The sequence below is a fragment of the Vigna angularis genome, chromosome 4 (assembly GCF_016808095.1).
Source record: "Vigna angularis cultivar LongXiaoDou No.4 chromosome 4, ASM1680809v1, whole genome shotgun sequence".
NCBI classification, from domain to species: Eukaryota; Viridiplantae; Streptophyta; class Magnoliopsida; order Fabales; family Fabaceae; genus Vigna; species Vigna angularis.
In genome coordinates, this window is record NC_068973.1 from 39793647 (window position 1) to 39817147 (window position 23501).

At 29.4% G+C, this 23501-nt stretch overlaps 1 protein-coding gene and 1 pseudogene across 1 annotated transcript; both read right to left on the reverse strand.

Moving 5' to 3' along the window:
• Positions 1 to 1405: 1405 nt before the first annotated feature.
• Positions 1406 to 9913, reverse strand: LOC108343088 (uncharacterized). The gene is made up of 17 exons (XM_017581142.2): positions 9441 to 9913; positions 8592 to 8942; positions 8334 to 8474; positions 8028 to 8160; positions 7822 to 7935; positions 7652 to 7725; positions 7494 to 7568; positions 6950 to 7042; positions 6787 to 6847; positions 6336 to 6668; positions 5925 to 6051; positions 5727 to 5826; positions 3981 to 4050; positions 3713 to 3865; positions 3457 to 3552; positions 2474 to 2793; positions 1406 to 1945 (listed from the first exon to the last, which is right to left on the reverse strand). The coding sequence occupies exons 1-17, from the start codon at positions 9510 to 9512 to the stop codon at positions 1688 to 1690; spliced, it is 2571 nt and encodes an 856-aa protein (XP_017436631.1). The 5' UTR covers positions 9513 to 9913; the 3' UTR covers positions 1406 to 1687.
• Positions 9914 to 18105: 8192 nt separating this feature from the next.
• Positions 18106 to 20930, reverse strand: LOC128196289 (calcium uniporter protein 4, mitochondrial-like; annotated as a pseudogene).
• Positions 20931 to 23501: the final 2571 nt, after the last annotated feature.

Below are 23501 nucleotides of genomic sequence, written 5' to 3' on the forward strand. Positions count from 1 at the left end.
ATAGGATAAAAGTTAGATGTATTACCATTGTCGGCGTTGGCGTTGTTGTCAACCAAATTTTGAATTTTATTATAATAATATCGTTAATATCTTATAAGAAATTAATTAATAAATTATTAAAACAAAACTCTAAATTTGATCTTCAAGGGAAAATTACATCTAAGTGCTCTCCTAATAAATATTGATTTTTTAGGTTTCTATGTTAAACGTACGAAAGAGAAGACGTTTAATTTGGATGCAAAATTGAAATTCATCTATTTTTTAAATTTTAATATAATTTAGTTTTTAAACTTTATAAACAAATATAATGATTTTAATTTAAATATGTAAATTTTGTAATGTGTTAAAAATCCTTTTAGACTGACAATTAAGTTACAGTTTATAACACTATTTAACACGTAAGTAAAAGTTACGGTTTGATTAAAAATGACTATATTTATTTAATTTTTAAGTTAAAAATTAAAATGTATCAAAATTTAAAGACTACAAATATATTTAATTTAATAATAAATATAAAATTTTAATTTTAATATATAAACATATAAATGTTTTAAAATATAAATATTAGTATCCTTTTTAATCTTTTAAATAATAAATAAGGGTTATGTCTTTATATACAAATTCAGAGTACGAAGAAATGTGGTTAATTTTGTTTGTAAGAACTGACAAGGTGAGAAACTGCAAGAAAAAATAAAACCAGTCCAGTTGGTTCAACCCCTCAATTAATTGGGAAATGTTGCACTAATTTCATTGTCCCAAACCAAAATCGACACGAACCTAATGACTATGTAAACCCACTTATAATTTAGCAAAACCCGTTAAACCCCGCTTCTACCTTGCGCTTCTGAATATGCAAAGAGAGTACAGATTATGAGTAGTTACTTTTTCTTTCCTCTATTATAGTTTCCATGTTTATATTCAACACTAAATTAAGTAATAGAACATGATAAATAATTAAGGTTTATTAAACACGACATCTAATATTAGTAATAAGGAGAAGATATAATTCCGTTATCACTCTTCTACGTTCCTCAAGTTTACCTTAATTCCCATGAACCCAAACGAAAAGGATACAGGCAATACTTTGACATGTACAACCAGCACACTCATTCTTATATCATTAAATGTAAATGGTGGTTGCACGCAGCATTTACAGTTATCCTTGGAGAAGATTTATTTCCAATCAGGAGCATTTTAGAGATAATCCGCACATATGAATTTTTCGATTTTCCTATTATACGTGAATAGACGGTGCGTAACAAGAAATGCGTAAAATTGAAAATCAGAATGTAATAAAATAAATGGCAAAAAGAAAGTAACACTTTCAGTGAACAAGTGATATATATATATATATATATATATATATATATATATATATATATATATATATACAAACACAGACATGAACGAGTAGAATTTTCTTCTTTTTTTTCATTTCAAGGCCTTCGGCCCAACCTCTGACAAACATTTCAATTACCATTTCGTTTTTTATCCTTTACCCTCTACATTATCTATATTCCTAAATTCCCAATTTTCTCTACAAAAGGCTCTCCTCTTTGAAAGCCAAAGCTGCAACCTCATCCAATTTTTCCTAAACATTTTGGATGAGTAAGCAACCCCTAATTCTGAGGATTAAAAAATTACAACCCAAAATCCCAAAAAGATAAAGAAAAGGAAGAAAAAAGACTTAAAGCTGCCTATATCTTACAGATATTCCTTTCAAGGAACTATTTCTCAAAGAAAATGTGCTTCGTAGACGATTAAACCATGACATTTTCATCTCACCAGAGCCAGTGCATTGACCCTCCCCTTCCCCGTCACGGCTGAAAAGGGTCTGATCAGAGCAGTCAAGTGAAGCTCCACAAGCCAGATTATAAGATTCGCATGCAGAATGGCATACCCGAAGCCTATTATCTCCATCCTTCTCACACTTCTGGATCGAGATCTGAAAATTAAATGCCAACCATTTCAGACAGATAAGTAACACAACCAACCATGCATATGCTCTAATATCTAAAATAACCAGTACTTGATATTTTATACAATTTTATGCTTTTCAAAAGCCCACCTTCGAACCACAACAAAATGGAAGACACCAACTGAGAAAAAGAAATTGTCACGACTGATAAATGTTGATCTCTAGTACAATTGGATAAAAACTAGAGAGTCACACGTTCTCACCGTTCTAAAAAAGTAAATCACTCGTGTTTGAATTGGGATATTGAAACTTGGAAAGTAATTAAACACCTATCGAACAACTTACGTTCAACTTATACCATGGTTTTGTCAGAATGAGTGTCACATGCGGCAACTTAAATTATATATGAACTGACTAGGAAAGGAAACGAAGGAATGAAAACAACAGAAATCAGCTTGCGAAACAAAAATTTAGGAATAACTAAAAACCCAACCATATTTCAATTCTGAAACAGGAAAAGCTAAAGAATAACTTTAGTATAAAAAGACGGCATACCCAGCAGGCAAGACGTTTAGCAGTCTCATCACAGTAGGTGCTGCCAAATATATTAAATAGTTTCCTAGCACCTCCAGGGAATAATCGATGGTAGTTGGGTAAGACAACTACTTCTTCCAGCTGTTGAAGAATGCTAGGCTCACTGGGGGCACAATGCTGCCCAGAAACATCATTTCCCAGCACATTTTTGCACACAGAAAGACCAGAGAGGAGCATGGAGCTGTTCTGGCATGTATAACCCGCATAGTCTGAACAGCGGAATTCACAAACTCCATTATCACAAACCCCGCCGTGAAGGCTGCATTGCTCGTCACACACAGCTGAACAAAGTATGAGGAAAAGGTTAATAACCAAATCATGTTTCTTTAAGATCTATATATATGTTTCCTAGAGTATCTTGAGATTCTTTTAGGAATCGATTGGTACAATTAACCTTCAGTTTGTCCAACGAAGTATGTCTTGAGGTCTCAAACCTTCATTTGTCTTCCAGTATCACAGTTCATTTATCAGTACACTCAACCACCTTACCAGTGTCTATATCTGTTCTAATGAAACAAATGCTTGAAAGCCTCAATTATATATAAGGGAGTGAGCTTAATTATCCAAAAGGAGCCATGGAAATAACCAATAATCGCTGCTTGATCTTCTATAGAATAGTACACTTTTCAAAAGCTCATCCCTAGGACATCTTATTGCTTTGGAGTTTGTTTGGGAGTAAAGCTTTCATTAATCGAACATGAGGGTGGTGATATTCAAGAATGTATTTTACAGTGTATGAAACAAAATAGTATACTCTTTTAGACAGGATGGTGAGAACTTAGCCCCTAAAATAAGCGAGGGATAATGTTGTCCACCCTCAACCAATAAAATAAAAGGAAATACACAAGCTGTGAAAAAGAAATTGCCACGGCTCATAAATGTAGATCTCTAATACAAAGATATACTCTTGTAGCAAATATCTAGTCTAAAAACTTGGTACGTACCAGTGGAGCAATCAATGCCAGTATAGCCAGGTTTACATTCACAAATCCCATCGGAAAGGCACATTCCATTGCCATTGCATTTGCTAGGGCAAGAACCTGGAAGAAGTTAAGAGTAAGCACAATGAGAAAAACCCGCTGCTGCTAGGCTGAAGGTAACTTAGAGTAGAAGCACGAGTTAACTGACACTGACAACAGTATAAGTACAAATATTGCACAAATCATCACATAAAAATAAAAGTGAAAAATGAGAGCTCACGTCTACTGCAATCATTCCCGTGAAATCCAAGAAAGCATCGGCACTTTCCATCAACACAATCTCCATTGAAATTACATGAATTAGGGCATTGACCAGACACAGCTATTGGGTCAGTGTTACAGAGCTCATGGTAGGCAGGGCAGATTAATTCACCTATACAAAAATATAATAAAGAGTAAATTGTCTTTGCAATAAATGACAAATTAACACCCCAGCGTAAACAACTAAACATAGACAAGTAAAAAAAAAAAAAAGCAGTAATATCAACCATTAAAGCCTGGGAACTGAATGGGTCCACCAGTTTGAGGACACACTTTCCAGATGCCATCCACTGCAACCTGTACAAAAGTGAAAAGAAAAGAGAATTTCATTCAGTGAATTTGGTAATAAAGGAAAAGGAAAGGAGAGGTAAACATACAATGTATATATACCCAGACCTAACAAAAAAGTAGGAATTGCTACCCAAACCTATACGAAGAAATTGCACAACTCAAACACTATATGATTGCTCAATCAGATGTATAATTATTTCTTCAAAATGTAAGTTATCTATCAACATAAATAAAGAGATGAGATCAATAACAATGCCCTGTTCACCCTATTACAAGAAAGAAAAAAATTATAATATCATTCCCACAAATCCATGTCAAATTGCCAATACAAATTTAGGACACCTTTCGAAAAAACTTTCCTTCCAGTTCCAGGATTTAATGCGATGTATGTATGTACATTGATTAATTCTAGGGACTAAAAAATGTATTGCATTAATTCGAGGAGGAAACAAATGATGCAATGCAATAAACTGGACTAGAATAAAATGACATTTTAATGATCAAATCCCTAATTCCCAACTAGTATCAGTACGTTAGTAGAGGGGCAAGAGAACAAAACAAGAATGACTGATCGAAGTCCAAAAACTCGAGAACCTGGGCTTTGCTGCCCAAAACTGATTCAACCAAACTACCTTGCCATTTTCAGCCTCTATGCAAACAGATTAACTACCTATTTTAACAGATTATAAGCCTTTCTCTCAACTTAACCTAACACAATGTACGTAAACAGTGCTAAGAGGTCAAAGGACAAAACTAAGATCAAGTTCCTTACATTCTTTTCTAGACATCACGTTCTCCAACTAAATGATAACACAGACATTATTTAAAAGGCTGTAACAGATATTAAATGGAAGTTATTTATTATTGGAAAGAGCATCCATGTGCAATCATTAGAACGAAGAACTTTATGGCAAATATAAGAAAGAAGAACACAACTTCGATATAAGTTCCTTACTTTCTTACACACTTTTCCGGCCATCAAATTTTCCAATTAAATGATAACAGATGGATACATTATTCAAACTCTGACAAATACTTGGGAGAAATAAAAAGATACAATATTATTTAGAGAGCTTAATTGTCCTCTCTTAGGTTCTCATATTTATATCAACAGCGGCTGTTCTCACATACAATGAAGAGAGGGAAGAGTTAAAAAAACAAGAAAAGTCATATCTGGAGTCCTAGGTATAGAGACAGGTACAGCACAAACAGCTTTTCAATAAAGCCTATATAAGACCTATTCTAACACAAATATTTAATGAAGTTATTTATTATAAGAAAGAGCATGTACTTGTCATCATTAGAATGAAGAATTTGATGGCAAAAATACAAGGAACTAGATATAAGTTTTGTCCGTCTGAAATCACTTAAAATATTTTAGAAAGATGATATTTTGACCCCCTTTATTTTGGATAGAACTACTTGACAATTTGTTATAATAATTTAATAATATGAATGTTTGAATTAACAAGGTAACGTTTAAATGCTATATTATTAATACTATTCTAACAAGGTTGTCGAGTAGTTGTATCCAAAACAAAGGGTGCCAAATATCATTTTTCATTTTTTCATTAAAAAGTCTGGAGAATCAAGCAGTATCAGCATTCCAGGTCAAAATCTAACAAAATAAACCACTATAAGAAGGGTAATCATTTCACCTCTACTGATACTCAAAACCATACCTCCAAAGAATTATTAATACATCTGTGCTGATAACAACCATTTCCCTGGGTCATAGAACCTCGTACAAAGCCAGTCCGTACTAGTGATGAAGCCATACACCTGTACCAGAAAGGTAAAAATAGTCAGCAACTCCACAAGTCTGTGTAATCAAAATGTAAAGAAGACTCAGGGCATAAATATTAAGTTACAAATCTTACCTAGAGTTACTTCCTCTGACTTCACCTAGCATTCTATCAGGTGCTCGAGCACTATTAGTGTCTGTACATGATCCATCAGAGTAAGCAACAAAATAAGTGCAATAATCAGCCAATGAGGATTGTCCGCCTGCAACAACCAGTGAACAGCCAAATATTCAGAGTTCAAAATATTTACAAGTCAGCCACCCATGAATAGTGCCAAGAAAATCTATCATGTGTAACAGAAACAGAAAAATAAAATCAGAAACTACATATCAATCACGATGCAATAGCATAAAAGGTTTAACAATGTCTTGACAATCCAGAATAATACTAAAGGATATGGCAAAAAAGAAACTAGGAGAGGCATTAACACATTAAATATATATGCATCGACATGCATGTTGAAAATGAAGAGATGATTCTACATACCCTTATTAGGTTGCGGAAAATACCGAGCCCACTGGGGGAGATCTCCACTATAAGTTAGGATAGGGCAGTATCCCTCTGCCTCCCTGTTATATGTACAGCCGGAAAACTGTGTTGTGTTGCAACGATAGGCTCCCTTCCAAAGATTGCAAGGGGATGTAACAAACTCGGTACCTTGGTTGAGACCCCAATCAAGACGGTCTGCCATACTATAGTTGGCTTTGTACCATCCACTATCTTCTAATAGAGCTAATGTCATTTTTGAAACAACAGATCTTGTATCCACAGAACCAGTCATAATTTCATTCATCAGAAGCCGTTTTTCCCAGTGAGATCCTGCAAGTCATTCACAAATCTTGGATTAATAGTATATCTCATTAATCTTACCCGGAGGAAAGTGGATCAAATTAATTTAATTTAGCTGAATTTTAATGCTCAATCAGGGGATACAAACCTGATGTGCCACGTCCTCCACCATCTTCCAGCTCCAAACCAGAAAAATTCCCTGAGAACGCCTGCCAACAAGTCACTTCAGTCATATGCTGGATCCTTTTACAACTGAAAACAGTAAACAAGAAAATGGAAGTATTCTGGATAGGTAGCTCCCAAGAAAATACCGCATAATGATATCGAGAATGCATGACAACGCGAGGAAGCACCACACGTGTTACCACTCGTCCAAGCTTTTCATCCATAACTTGTTTGGTAACCTTAAAAAATCAAAGTGTATTGATTAGATAATAAAATGTGTCATTAAAATACCTGGAATCTAAATTAATTATGAAACTGAAATTTTTTAATACACCTATTGGGAGAAAAAGAAATGTGCCCAAAAATTAAATCAGAAACACAAATATGTGCTCAATTAAGGGATAAAAAAGTACATTAATTCATTATTTTTCCCCTAAAATGTTTTCAAATTCAATACAATTATAAAATTTATTTTAAAGACAAATCATAGAAATTGCATACAATTACCAGTTGCAGGAATGTTTTTGTCTCTAACAATACAGGCAGACATTTTACTCGACTTTCATCTATCAAGCCTCATTTATAAGAAATGACCAATAAAGAATCATGACTCAAACATACTTGGTGAGACGTACAACATTATAAAAGTAAACCAGAGTTGAACTTGCAGCATAAAAAGGCAGTTTATACCTGATTACGCCGTCTTTTCCTTTCATCTCTAAAATGAGCAAAGGCATGTGGATCAAAACCAAGAACATGCATAACCTGAAAAAAAACAATCAAGTTTGATGAACAATGCCACGCATAACGCTTCTCATGCATCCACACAGAGATAATATACAACAAACCTCGTGTATAAGAGTAGCGGAAAGTAAAGTCTCTGCCTCGGCAGTCAAATGGCGAGGCGCAACATTAACATGTCCTGCAGAAGAACAGAAGTACTTTCAGTTCTGAGGCATTCCAAATGTGGGATGACAAAAAAAACCACTGAAACCAACATGTTTATGGGATAATATACCAGCTATCGCACGACCCCATTGATCTCGCTCACATGCCACTGCCCAGGCAAGTGTATTTCCAGTTGTAGGTCTTGTAGTCACCAAAAGAACCAAGTCAGCATCAGAGACACCCTCTGGAGAAGTTGAACAAAAAGGTAATATCTTAAATTCAGAAGTACAAATCTGACATCTAATTTTTACAAGAAATGCAATTTAATAAATTTACCCTCAATATATCCACGAGGAAGCTGCACGCCTCCATCTTGTCCACATGCAGAATACCCACTCAAACGCAAGTTCCCCTTGACAGGTTCAACCGCCAATGCTCTCCTAAACCAGTCAGCTGTCTGACCTAATGCCTGAAATTGGTTATGAAGGATAAATATCTCTATCCATTTATGATAGTTCCTCAGAACAACACTTCTCAAAGAGACATAACAACATAACTAACATATCACCAAGTAATTTTCTCAAGAAAAAAGATTACCACCCAGATGAATTAAGGCAAACTAAAAAGGATAAAATAATTGACCTTACGAAGGCGACGTTTTTTGTCCTCTCCTGAGATATCTTCAGAAGTGCAGTTATACCAACAATCACCAAATATTGGAGGATTGCCATGGGGATCACAAGAAGGAAAACCGGGAGGATAAGTCATGGGAGGCTCCCCGAGCTGTTAACATAAAATTTAAGATTTAATTTCAATAAAATACATGAAATATAATACCAAAGTTATAGGTAGATAAAATCCATCCGAAATATTTCTTTTGCATTTATATTGAGCACTCACTTTAACAATATCGCCAACTGCTCGACAATCCCTGTCAGGGGAGTGGCCAACAGCATCATAATTTAGATATATCCTAATAGGCTTCTTTGCATCCTCTTGAGAACCTGAAGAAGTTGACACATCAAGTAATGCCCTACCTTTGTGCTGAAGATGTTTTAAGCGACTGGGCTCATAAACCTGTGGGGTAACTAAATACACCTTTCGCCCAGGCCGCTTCCTCTGTTCAAGAATCTGATCGTGTATGCAAGAATGGGTGGCAATGTTCTCAGTATTCCTCTCCCAGTCTCCCTGAAGTTGGTGTTCGTGGAGATTTGCATTGCGGGCCTCCACCCACGCCAATATCAATATAATCTGCAACACGAAGAAGAATCTTATGAAATCTTCCCTCTCTTACGAGAGCCAAATCTCAGATCAGTAGAATTTCAAAACTAATAATGTGAAACCACAGACAAAGAATCACCGAAAAAGACCAATGAATAACCTGTAAGAAATCAGCCGCCAAAGAGGCTAGTTGAACAGCTTCCCTTAAAATTTTAATTCAGAAAAATATATAGTTTTGAAAGAAAAAAAAAACTAGGAAAAGAACTAATCCAGCACCTCTAGATGAATCATTGCTCTGACAACAAAACCCTAACCTCCACAGTTTAGTTTCAGGACAAGAATAAGAAAAATACTAAAAACACATCAATTTCAAATATTCACTTTCTCACTGCTTACACCGACCAATTAGAGCTCAATCACAGTTGAACATTTATTCCACCAAGTCATACATCTTACACGACAGAGCAAATTTGAATTAAAAGAAATGTAACAATAAGAACAAAAACTCGCAAACTAGCAGAGTTTTACCACGAAAACAACCACAGCAAATCTAAGCTTGCAATGAAATCTGGAAAGCGCGCATGAGGTGCACCGAGCCATCAGCTCTATGATAAGGCGAGCACTGAAACAAATTCCTCCCAGATTCCATCAAATCGGCCTCAAATCTTCGATCGGCTTCGGAACGCGGGAGAATCTCCGTCTGCTATGCATTTTGGACATCCAACTGCTGGAAGAAAGGAAAGACGAACAGCGACTCCGATTTGAGAGAAACGAAGGAACAATGTTGGAAGTTAATAAGGATAACTAAGACAGTGGAATTGGCACGTGGTAGTGGCGCGTGGGGAGATTGAGAGAGACAGAGAAAAAAAGAAAGAAGAGCTTCTGAGTGGCGTTGATGGGTTCCTCTTTCTGATCTCTGCAAATGAGCGAAGAGAGAACAGACACTGACAGTGAACAAAGAAGAAGAAGAAATCAAATAGATTGGGTGGAGGAGTGGGTGGAGAACATCTTCCTTTTTTTAACCATTTTTGGCTTTTCCAATAATTAAAATACTGTTAAATGAAAAATTAAATTAAATTAAAACGAAAAAAAAAAATACCAATGCTGTGTCTTATTTTTATTTCAATGGTTTTCACATTGCATCCCAACCTTACAAGTCATGTTCGCCTATTTAAGAAATAATACAAGTAGTAAATTATCAAGATTAACTAAGTTAAATACGTGTGTAAATGTGATCTTTTTGTATTGCCTCAATTAATTGTTTTTCATATGTGTTTTATTTTTAATGTATTTTTTATTTTTAATTATATTAACTTATTAATTACTTATTTTCTGATAATTATGATGAAATAAGTGTTTAATTTAATTAGCTTTTATTCTAACCATTTTGGGGGGGTTTGGGATAAAATTCAGCTACATTAAAAAAATAAAAAAGGAAAAAGTGTGTGTGCTGTGTCTTGCTTTTAAATTGTATGGATTTCATACCATTTGCAATTTAGAAAGTGTTATTGTGTTTTTTCTATTCTCCTTATTTGTCCCATCGGATCTCATAAAAAATAAAATAATAAAAGTATAAAATCATCAACTTGCATGCTTACTATAGATTAATCTGACACTTAAAGTAATGATATTTTTGTAATGGGAACTGCTACTCATAAATCCTGAATGACGCTGCTTAATCCAAGAAAAATTGCAATATAAAAAGGTGTGATTCCTTCGTCCCAGAAAAATGGCCTACCACATTAGATTCAATCAGAAAACTACATGCTACCTCAAAGGGGAAAAATAAAAAACATAGGTCACAATTGAGGTAGCAATTTTGTTCAAGAAGTATAATTAAAATTTCAAAATATTTATAAGATACTACAATAGTTTAACCCTTCATTTTTTTCTCTTCAAAGATAGGTCAAAATATAAAACTTAAGTTAAAAAAAAAACACTTACAGAAGAGTTTCACATTAGTTAATTCATATGTTAAATATCAGGTAGTTTACTATTTTTTATTTTTTGAGGATAATATCCTGTACAACCTATTCATTATTAAACACAATGGTAATACCATGAGAGCATTGAGTGCACATATTCTGCTATAGTAATAGTTTATTGTGCATTAGAAAATATCCAAATTTGAGGTTATTAATTGAGTAACTTAAAAATTTAAAACAAATATGATAAATGGATTGATAATATATCATTTCTATAAACTAAAATTATATGGTCACTCAGTTTATCAATTTCAAAGTAATTATTATAAATTTGAAAAGAAAAATTGTTGTTTTCTATCTAAATATAACTAATAATAAAATTAGAATAATCTCCTTGGTAAATAATATATTCACATTAAACGTGAATGTAAAACAATTATAATTTTACAACATTAATTATTTTTTCTAGAACCATGTAAAAAGTTTCTTTTACACGAGTTTATAAAAAAAAAATTATAAAATAATTTAAAAAAATTATAGAAAAACTTGTTCAATTCCTAAGAGTTTAATACATCGAGAGACAGAAAATGTATTCTAACAAGTTCAACACAGTGTCTGGTAGTATATATATTATTTATATGTTAATAAAATTATTTATTAGTATCATACATTCCATAAAATATAATATTTACACTGATAAATTATAGTTTTCTATTTGACAATGGCTATACAGCTAAAACTAAGTGTTTTACCAAAAAAAAAATTCTATCAAATAAAAGTTTTTAGTTGTCAATACACCAATTTTTTTATTTAAAAAACGTTTTTGTTAGTAATAGGTAAAATTCTTTGCATATATATATATATATATATATATATATATATATATATATATATATATATATGCATTTTGTCATTTTAAAAGATAGGAATTGGGATCTTTAAATAAATAAATGATGAGGCAATGGAATTGGGTAATGTGAAGTAGGGTTATTGTTCCTTTGTTTTTGTGTGATAATAATATAATAAAAAAGAAAAAGTTTTTTTAACAAAATCTTTTTTACAATTTTTTGATAACATTGTGGGTCCGTTTCAAATATTTTTTTAAAATTAAATTCAAGTAGATTAATAAAATGACGATACATATCCAGTTGTCAAAATTTAAGTTAAAAAAAAGTTATTAACTACCCACCTACTCACAACAAAATTTAATCATCTTTTACAATTTTCTTTCAAAAGGATAAAAAGATAATATCCTCAAATATTACTGATATTTGAATGATACAAATACAAGTTTTCAAATAAGTTATTTATTTTTTTTCTTTTTAACAGCTTTTGACCTCACCATACGAGGTTAGGTATTTTGGTAACGGTAGAGTTTAATCACAGTTGGCATATCTAATGCATTGGCTAAACAACCGTTGACTATGAACTGTAGTACAGCTCACCCATTTCATTCTTATTTCTCCCATCCCAATAATGTCATTAAATCAAAATTACACTCTAATTCTTCATCATAATTTCAATAGTTCAAAATCAAAATTCCTATCATTTTCCTGTTTTAGTTTTACACACTTCTTATATAATTAATTTCATGTAAAATTATAAGTTATACTGTCATAAAAGTAGTGTTTTACCAATGCATCTATAATATTTTCTGAGACTTTGTAGTTTTCCTTTCACATAACTTATGGGGTAGATGGTCAAACACTCACTTCGTTAGGTTACTTGTCATAAAGAAACATTAATTAATATACGAAACAAGATGGTTAAATTTGAGATTATGATTAGAACATTAAAGATTTGACAAAATCGTAAATTATGAAATTGTGTCATGAATAATAAGTTTTATTAAAAAAAAAAGTGAAGCATACAACAGAAAATATCCTTTTAATGAGTAGTAGCTCTCCAGTTGAAAAAATAAACTTTAATGAAATGGTATCTCGTGTTAAATTTTTAAATACATTAACTTATAATCATGTTTAGTTTTTATTTGAACTAAATTCATTCATCTGAAAAAGTAAATATGTAGAATATATATACTTTATTATTTGTTTTGATAATTCTAATGATTTTACAATTTCATTCAACAATCCTAACAAATTTATCATGTCATGATCATGCATTCCATTTAAATCACAAATATTATGTAAAACGACAAGATTTTTTGACTTAAAAGTTAACTCTCCGTTTTAACTACAATAACATAAATGAAGAAAAAGGTACATTTTTTGTATATCTTCTTTAGAGAAAAGAAAAAGGTACATTTTTAAAATTAGGATAATTTGATATATACTTTATAAAAATGAAATAGTTTGATTTTTTTTTACATATTTAAGATAAATTGTTATATAAGTCTTGATGACTTATTTTTAAAAAAAAAATTATGAAAAATCATTATAACCACTTATTTTATATCTAAAAAAAATCTCATTTTTGTAAATTACAAATCAACCTATCACAATTTAAAAATTTTGCAAGAGAAAAAGTTAAACAAAACTTGTTCCTAGCACAATCACAACTTCATACGTTACGTCAATTGTAATAGCATGGAAGGTGGACCTCAAAGTAGCATAGAGTCCTTCCATGAAATCAAAGAGATACAACCTTTTGGTTTCGCCAAATTTTTATTTTTTATTAGTTTGTTGGCATACACGATATATTTTTTAACATAATAATACTTTCACAATATTTTAATATTATTTATGTATCTGATTAATTTAAAATTATTCTATAATTAATAATAATAATCATAAACAACAACATAGACACGTGTTAAAATATCGTAAAAAAAATATTGTGAAAATATCATTAATTTTTTTAAAGATGCAACTAATTCATAAGTATTGCTTCTTCGGTAGCAACAAATCCTCGTAATGGTGCAAAAGAATCTCAAGTTTTATATATGAAACTATTGAATAAAGAAGTAGGTTGCCTACCACTAATGCAGTTTATGCGTTTTCAACTGCAACACTGTTCGTGTTTATGTCAGTAACAACTTCCTCCTAGGTAGCTCCATATACGCCACTTATCATAAACCTTTCGTTTCCTTCACCAGAAATCCTAATAGATAAAATGCTTTCTTTTTCATTATTAATATCAGAAAAAGACGAACTGGCACATGCAGTGGTGCCTACTGGGGAATGCGTAATCATAACTTAAAATCCAAAAAATAAATTCCAATCATATAACTTTTTAAAACAACGAATTGATGAATTTTCATTTAAATTCACACATAAATTTTCAGTTTTTATTTATTTTAGACGTTCGAAATATCTAACATGCAATATTCATAAATCGAATTTTATATAACATGCGTGCTTTACTTAATCTAACGTCAAATTTAATTAGAAATATAACATTTATACATTCTACTACATAATTATAACTGAGTTTGAATTATAATCTGTGAAATGTTTCGAATTAAATTACAATTAATATTATTGTGGATTTCTTAGTTCAAGTACCTTCTTTTTTTCTGTTCATAATAGATTGTTATGACCTCATTTAATTATAAATGTCTGTTTATGACCAAAACTATTGTTTTTACATTAATAGTCTAAAAAGTCGTTGATGATGGATTTAATTGATTCGATGTGTAATTTTTGTATACTAACTTATAAAAAATAACTTTTTTTGTCGAAAGAAAAATATATAATATTTTTTAGTAAGTATCGTGTGATTGATTTACACACGTATACTTAAATAAACACGTGAATGAATAGATATACCAACTATTTTTAATAGTTAGGGAAGTTGTTGTCTTCTATAGGTATAACGTATGATCTAGTAACTTTTGGGAATTGCAATAGTGAAGCTTTTGAGAGTATTTGTATGCTCTAATTTCAGCTCTCCACTTCAGAAGACATTAATGTTATGATCGATAATTTATATTCCCTATGTTGGATTATCAGATTATGTATATTAATGTTAGAAACAAAAGTAAATAATATTTTGGAAATAAATTTTATTTTCTTTATTAAATATATTATTTTTTATTTTGTAAATATCAGTGTAATTTATATTTTATGATAAACCATAAGTCTTTCAAAGATTAAAAACACACTTGTTTTGAAATGGAATTAGTAGTTTAAAGGTAAGAAGTGGTTGCATTTAAATTTGTGAAACCTCCCCTTTTCCTTCCTATGTCATTAAAGTGTGAGAAAATCGTTTAATTTGATATTTTTAGTCATAAAAGCGTCACGAATGTGAAATTGAGGGATTACAGTATTATTATGGTATATTTCAATAAGAGTTTGACAGATTTCAATAAATTAAAATATATTAAATTTTATCTAGGTTCCTGTTCAAATAGTTTACTCTATTTGGATAAAAATAAATAATTATTAAATTTTACTTTTCATGTTAAAATAACTACTAAACACAAAAATGAGTTATTTTTCAAGCAAAGGTTGCTAAAAATTTATTTAGCCTTATCATGATTTTGTAAAACTCAGTTAGTTTTGATTATAGTTTTGGTTGAAATCACGTAAAATTACTTTTTCAATATTCTTCATAAGGGTTAATTTTCATTTACTTTTTTAATATATATTGATATAAAAAACAGCACTATTAAATAACATAATAAATAAATAATTACTATATTGGTGAAAAAATAATTATAACAATATTGTTGAAAAATAACTATAATCAAGTTTAGTATGTAATATTTTTTGTCAGACTAAAATGAGAGAAAAACAAAGTGTTTAACAACTTACATTAATTAAATTCAACTATATTCCAATTTAAAGCAAGCCAGTAATATCTTAATCTTAATCCAACTAAAATAGATCCTATCAAACGCATTAAACGAGTCTAAAGGAAAAACAATCAATGTAAAAAAAAAAAAAACTATTTTATTTCTTTTTAGTGAAATTTAAAATTTTAAAATTTCTATAAAAATAAATTATACTTTTACAATTTTTCTAATCCAAATACAGTATTAAACAAGTTATTGTTTAAAATTAAGTATGATAATTTCCGTGTCTCAATTTAATTATTTATACTTCTTATTAATATTTTTATGTATTGATTATCTTTTTTTATACGATAATATTTTAATTTCAATTTTGAGTGTATGCATAAATATTTAATTTAATAGATAATATAAACCTTTTTCTCTTTTTTCTATCATTAACTTTTGTTTTATTTAAAAAGCTACTCTAACAATTTTAATTACTTTTCAATTATTCGAATATTTTGATATTTGAAAAGTTTTCTCACATTTTCATATTATTTTCTAACTTATCATGCATTCAATTATACATTTTCTTTTCTTTAAGCGATTTTATTTAAAGATATATCAAATCATTTATGGAACATATGTTTGATCATTCTACCATTTTATTTTATTATTTATTTTTATCGTATAAAATATTGTTTTTGATAAATTTTTATACAGTTATTTTTATTTTATAATTTATTTTTGTGATTGTAATTTTATCGCTATAATTATATAAAAATGTTTCATTTATTATAATATAACAATTTAATATATTTTTCATAAATTTTATCCACCCTTCAAAGATATTGAATTTCAAAAATGAAATACATATTTAAAATTTAATTATTATTACTTTAATATTTGTTCTATCAAAAAGTTTTTTAGAACCTAAAGAAAAAGTAAAAAAATATGAAATATGTTTACATTTAAATAATTTTTTATAAGTTTTTAAAAATACTTTTTAACTTTATAAATTTGGTTTTATTAATGTTTGAAAAATTAATAAATTTTTTAGTTGTCATGAAATTTTATTTATGTGTAATTATGAAATATTTTATACAATTCTTTTATTATTAGTCAATTGTTATTTTTATTTAAAATTTATACAATTATAATTTTTAAATAATTGACAGAAGTAAAGAATACTAATACTGAATATTTGATAAATATGTTTTCTTTTATATGATTTTTATTTTATTTTTTAAAAAAAATTATTTGGTTTTTAAAAAAATATAATTTTTTCTTTCAAATTCTTTCATTCACCTCTTAATTCAAACAAAACTACAATTCTTTCTTTATTTTCTGAAATCTATCCACTTGTTCCTAAAATTCTCTTCCTATTCAAGCAATAAAATCCTTTGCACATGTTTTCATCCATTCTCCTAGAGAAAGAATGTAAATGTGAACGAATTTAATGCTGCATGACCTTTGATAATCGGAACTTCTCAAAACAACCCAATTACAAGTGTTGCATCAGGCTACTACTGTTTTACACTCTGTGGACCTTTCGGTGGTAGGGCACGTGCTGGTGGGCCTCCAGCCAGACACTGATGTCCATACCACTTCTGTTTAAACAAACTCATTCCCAACAAAAATATAAAAAATAACAAAATAATCAGTTTAATTATAAATATATATTAGATTATTTTATAATAGATGAAATGATTAAAAAAATAATTTTAATTTCTAAAAGAAGTCATTACATATTTTATTTTAAAAATATTTATCACACAAGTTAGTGCCTCAGTTACACCTTAGAGCTGCATGGGTTTTTGAACTCTCACCGTTTGCATCTATTTGTTTGATTACAGACTAAGCTACACTGCTGTCATTTTCAATGCACGTCACAACATGAACAATGCATGATATATTCATATAGATAAAGATCTGTAAATATAAACCTATAAAAAATGGTGGGTCATGGCTTAGCTACAAGTTGATCAATTTTTTGTTCTCTATACACGTGTTCGTATGTATACTAGAAAGTGACTATTGTGCCAGTAGCTAACTACTACAATCAATCGCTATTTATACCAGCAAAACAAAACAAACAACATAAGAATATTTCGGACTATTCAAGTTAATTATATATTTTCATATTACAAACTTAAAAGAATATGTCCATTAAAACCACAACTTACGTGTTGAAACTTACGTGTTGAATAGTGATGCAATAAAAAACATAATTCATGGATAAGATGCTCAAATAAATACCTGGTACGAGTTTACTCGAAAAAGAATCTAGAGTTCCGAAGCTTCTTTCTTCTAAAGATTTTTGTAGAGACACGATGTTGTTGCTAAAGGTGAAGGTTATAATTGAACTTTACCAATAAATAATCTTAATTAATTGATATGTACTTTTAATCACCGTGTTTAGAAGTGTTAAATAAAAGTAATTAATGAGACGTGATTGTGAATAACAGGTTTGTGTTGGATTTATAATAGATTCATTAATCATATAAAAAATTAACATACATAAAATATAAAATTTTAAAATAATAAATTAATGGACTTTTTATTTTTATATGATGTTTTATTTTTTTCATTTTTATTTAATATGATTTAAAGATGAAAAAGGTTGAAATTTGGCAGGAACATGACAAGCTTTACAAAGGTAGTTGTACCTTTGAATGTCAAGGTTGTACATCTTCACTAGACTCTGTTGTTTGGTCTTGAACCTGCTTTGGAAATAGCCCTGGAAGGTGGGTTCTGTTGATGTCCTTAGGAAGAACATGTATACCAAAGAGAAGTACAGAGGGGTCAGATAAAAACATATGGGTTCCATCACATCCCAGTCCAGTTCCCAGAAAGTAAGTCTCATCAGCCCAATTGTTTCAGAGGGTTAAGAAGCCCAGCCCACAGTAAAGCTCGCATCTCACTTGGGCCTTTGCCTTTTCATCGATAATTAACTTTTGTCTTTCCATCATCTCTAACTCCTTCCTTCTAGGGTCCTTTGGATTTGCTATTGACTCAACTTTTGTCTTTCCATCATCTCTAACTCCTTCCTTCTAGGGTCCTTTGGATTTGCTATTGACTCAACTTTTGTCTTTCCATCATCTCTAACTCCTTCCTTCTAGGGTCCTTTGGATTTGCTATTGACTCCGATATTAACCGCTCCATTGTTTTAGCTACCTGTAAATTCAAACATCATTACATTTTATTCATCGACACTCCAATCTTTTCACAAATCTCTCACCATTAAGCAACATTTAAAACTTTACTGTAGTTAAAAATTATTATTTTTCCAAAATTGTGTTCATACAACTATTACTCTCTTTAATTGAAAGGAAGCTTTAGATATGCATGAAATGGTGGATCAAATGTGATTTCGGGAATGAAAAAATTATCTTCCAAAATAAATCTATTTATTGTTAAAAACAAATAAAAGTGGGATAAATAATTAGAAAGAGCTTTTTGTCGGAACACAATTAATATTATCAAGTAATATTAAGGATGCATTCCATTCCAATCACTTTTTTTATATATGAATAAAAACTAAGGCTTTCATTCTCAAAAATAAATTTATCAAAATAGACTAAAATTGGCGAAACTTTAAGCACTTTTAAAGATCTTATGGCAAAATATACATAAAATACGTAGTATAACTAAATGTAAAGTAATTAACCACCCTTAATATATTAAACTATAGTTTATTTTCTTGAAAGTAAATTTTCATGTTTAAAATTCAAGTATAGTAAATTAATTGTATTTTAGAATTCAAGTATAGTAAATTCTTGAAAGTAGTTTATTTTCAGTCTATGTTTATTTTAAGTTTTGCTCTAGTTAATTAAGCATATCTTATATGTACTTTTAAATAGTTTTTAATTTTTATTTTTCACATCTTCTATTCAGGTGCAGTTTAAAATTATTTCAAATCGGAGTAATAAGATGGAATATTTTTTTATCAGCAATAAGATGGAGTATTTATTACATAAACAAGTTTTATCAATTTTGTTTGATAACTTTTTAAGGGTTTTTAATTATATCGTTTTAACATATTATTTGAAAGTATTTATTCACAGAACCATATAAACTCTAAACTTAATTGCTCATTTAGGAATTTATTTTATTTTATTTAATAATATAGTTAAAATATAAATAATTTTGAGAGTAAGATTGTATATCTACTTGAAATCTTACATTCTCTTTGAAATGTAAGAATAGATGTAATCTGAGGGTTAGAACTTACATATAGTTTTTAAGAATAGATGTAATCTGAGGGTTAGAACTTACATATAGTTTTTTACTAAAAATATTACAGTCTTGTTATGATTTAGCATACAAGAATATTTCCACTGCCTGAAACTACCCTCAGAATTAGGAGATCATCAGAACCTTTGTCTCATTCGAGGATATAATGAGAATTGAGTCAATATGAGCTCTCAAATCAAATAGAAATTCATCTTACAACTCTGACACTATATCAAATAATTTAACAAAAATTATAAAAAAACAAAACAAAGAGTTCTGCATATGCCACCCTGCCTGCAGCAGGATTCCAAAATTTTAAACTCGTGAATTTGTCAGAGAAGAAGAAAAGACAAGTCAATTTAAATTTTAGTTTTGGAAGTGATGAGATTTATATATAACTCAATTTTATAAAATTCAATTTATCAATGAACATGATTAAGATAGGCTCACTCAAATACTATGTTACCAAGTAGATTTACACTTAGCAAAATCATTTACACCATAAAATATGAAATATATACAATTTTACATCATAATACTTTTATTAATTTTATTCTACAATAAAAAAGAATTGTTTATTTCTAAGAGGCCTACCTGTTATGGGCGTAAAAAAACGACGTCACCGAAAACAATGACATCTCCAGAGTGATTCAGTGTCTCGGCAAACACGGTGGCTTGATGTTGATTGTGATCGCAGTACTGAAGACAGATTTGAAAATAGTGAGAGTAATAAATTGAAGTGTGAGGAATGTCTATCAGCTTCGCTTTCACCTTCTGCATCTGCGACTCTCTTAAGAATCTTTCTCGCATCATGGATGAAAATTCCGCTGACATCTCGAGCCGTTGGAGGATTAACATCAAGATCAACGGTCCTGATGTCTTTGAGTCTGTCTCCCATCGAAAGTGAGGGATTGCCGAAGTGGCCGTACACACTTCTAACCTCGAGAAAGTGGTGGAGAAAGCCAGAGGATTCCGGCGAGTAGGTAGTGGCAGCGGGAGGTGAGTTTAGGGGAAATTAGGACACGCAACGACTTTTTAACAGATTCGAAAAGGCGTTTTGGAAAAACTTTCCCAAATGCCATTGACGTGTTATGTGTGTTTGCTTCAGTTGATGCATGAAGAATTGAACTTCAATTTAAAGGCTTTCAAAATCTCTTATTGGCCCTCTCATTCAAACTAAGGCTTAATGTCAACGATATTTTTGCTTACAAACGTCACATTCTTCCTCAATTCTTTATTCTTACACATTTTTAAACTAAATTTTAGTTGTCCAAAAAATATTAATTGTTTTTCCTTAAATTATTTTCAGATTTACGAAACAAAAATTATTTTTATTTATAAATTTATGTTAGCTTTTTAAATATTTTAAAGTTTACCAAAAATTTAAGATAAGACATAATATAAAGGAAAACAAGGATTGCATATATTTTTTCTTAATACTCGTAATATATAACATTAGTAATATCCTTTTGCTCTGCTTTGTCTTTAGTATGAAATTTATATCTGGAATTAACCTTGTTTTTGGTTCACAGCAATAAAATGAATTCCCCATTCTCGAAAGGCGTTTGTGACTCAAGTAGAAAGTAAAATCATTAATTAGTTTATTGATTAGTGAGTTTTGAATTATATAAAACTGATTATTAATTTTGAATCATCTTATTAGAAAACTAGGATGCCTTTTAATGGTGTGAGAATCTATGAATCTTGATTGCTTCAAAGCTGGAAATACCTACAATTGACAAACACACACTATTATTTGTCCTTTGGCCAATTCTGCAAAGTTGGATCATCCCTTTGAAGACTTGAAGGTGAGTTATAAACATGTTGAAAGTTGAAGGGATAAAGAAGAACTTAGAAAACTTTTTAAGACAGTGGTATTTACTTTTTCAAAAGGAATATGCAGTAATAAGGTGCGTCAATTTGCACTGATTTTGTGTGTAGTAAGAAATGCTTTTTACAGTCCTATAAAAAAAAGTTGGTAAATTAATAAAATTAACTTTATCTTTGGGTGAAAGGTACCAAATCTTCGTAAGTCTCACTACTAATTTAAAATTTCTATTAGAGCATTGTAAATTATGAAATAATATTAAATTTTGTTAATAATCATGTTGGGGGAATATAAATGATACTCACCATGTGGTTAAATTTAATTTTTCTTTACAAATATACAGATATAAATTGTATATTTAAAGTTTTATTTATTATAGATTTAACTAAATTTTAAAAATTTAAAAATTTAAATACTTTTAATTATTTTTTAAAATTTTAATATTTTTAAAATTAAGTTCATATCATCAATATGATCATTTACCTTCTCAAATAAAATACCCCAAATCAAAACATTAAGAATACTTTTATAAAAATTTACATATTATTCATCTTACAAATTAAATAATAAAATAAAAATAAAAATAAAATCAATTATACGAAAGAACAAAAATATTTTATTATTATTTAAATTCATGATATTTCATTAGAGATTGCAAAATGTCATTTTAATTAGTGACAGAAACTTAATTAAAAATATATAAATAATTTAAACACCTAATAAAATATTTTTTTTATAAAATTAAAATTCAATTAAATTACTTTTTATTTTTTTATATAAAAACATTTAATTAATCATACATAAAATAACAATCACATCATATATTGATTGGCAATCAAATCAAAATAAAAGAATAAAATATGTTTTTTTAGAAAAAAAAACAAAATTTATGAAAAGTTGAAAATTATTTTGTTAAAATAATAAGTACTAAAAGGGAAGAAGAATCATAAAAGTAGAAGAGCTGAAGTGGGAATCCAATAGGGTTTTGGGTTGAAATGAGAAAGATTAGACAGCTAATTTTGTGCTAATTAACGCAATTCTGCCAGTACTAATCATGTTCTTTGTCAAAAGCTTGTTAATCGAGTCAACTTATATCTAATAAGTTTGTTCACATATACCATCTTTATATAAACATAAAAAAAATGGCAATATGAAAGTATGATACCTAATTATATCCTGGAAGACCACCATAAATGTGCATGCTTAATATTAATTGGATTTGACGTGATGGAGACTTTGGTACATACAGATTTTAAATTTGAACTTTAGTGTCTCCATTTTTTTTAACAAAAAAATATTTCAACTTAAATTTGAACAGACATAAAGAAACTTTTACATATAAAGATTCGACAATAATGCACAGCATTTAACATTTTCTGAGATTACAGTAGTTAAAGGAAGTTGTGTATGGCAGGGTTATAATTCATTTTTTATTATATTAAATTCATGTTATCATGTTTGAGTTTAACTCAAAAATAATAAAAATGTATTATTAATTAAAGTTGTGTTTGATCCATATAACTGTTCTTTTAATAATGAGATGGTGTAAAATAAGTATAACTTTATTAAAAAATAATAAGTTTTTGAAAAAATATTCACTTAGGTAATACAACATCTATGAAATACTTCCAATTCATATAAATAATTGATATAACTTTTAATTGAAGATTTTAAGATAATAAACTTATGAATCTTATACCGTGTTTAATTTTTTCATAATGGATTTAAACTCAGACAAGACATCTGTCTAAAAGATTTACAAGAAAGATTATCCATACAAAGAATTCTTATATATAAAGTTCTTCACTTATATTATAATCGTTTATGTTCGTTACCGAAATAAATTATCGATTTTAACTCCATTGATCAGATTTTTTTAGAGATAATTAATACCAATATAATATTGATAATATGTTCAATAAAAA

What these genes read in the sequence shown, in the direction of transcription:
- LOC108343088 (XM_017581142.2), bottom strand. Translation starts at nt 9,512, where the DNA reads ATGGCTCGGTGCACCTCATGCGCGCTTTCCAGATTTCATTGCAAGCTT. An exon ending in TTGCTGTGGTTGTTTTCGTG is followed by an intron (nt 8,943 to 9,440) that starts GTAAAACTCTGC and finishes TTCGTGTTGCAG; the next exon opens with ATTATATTGATATTGGCGTG. An exon ending in AAAAACGTCGCCTTCGTAAG is followed by an intron (nt 8,161 to 8,333) that starts GTCAATTATTTT and finishes AACCAATTTCAG; the next exon opens with GCATTAGGTCAGACAGCTGA.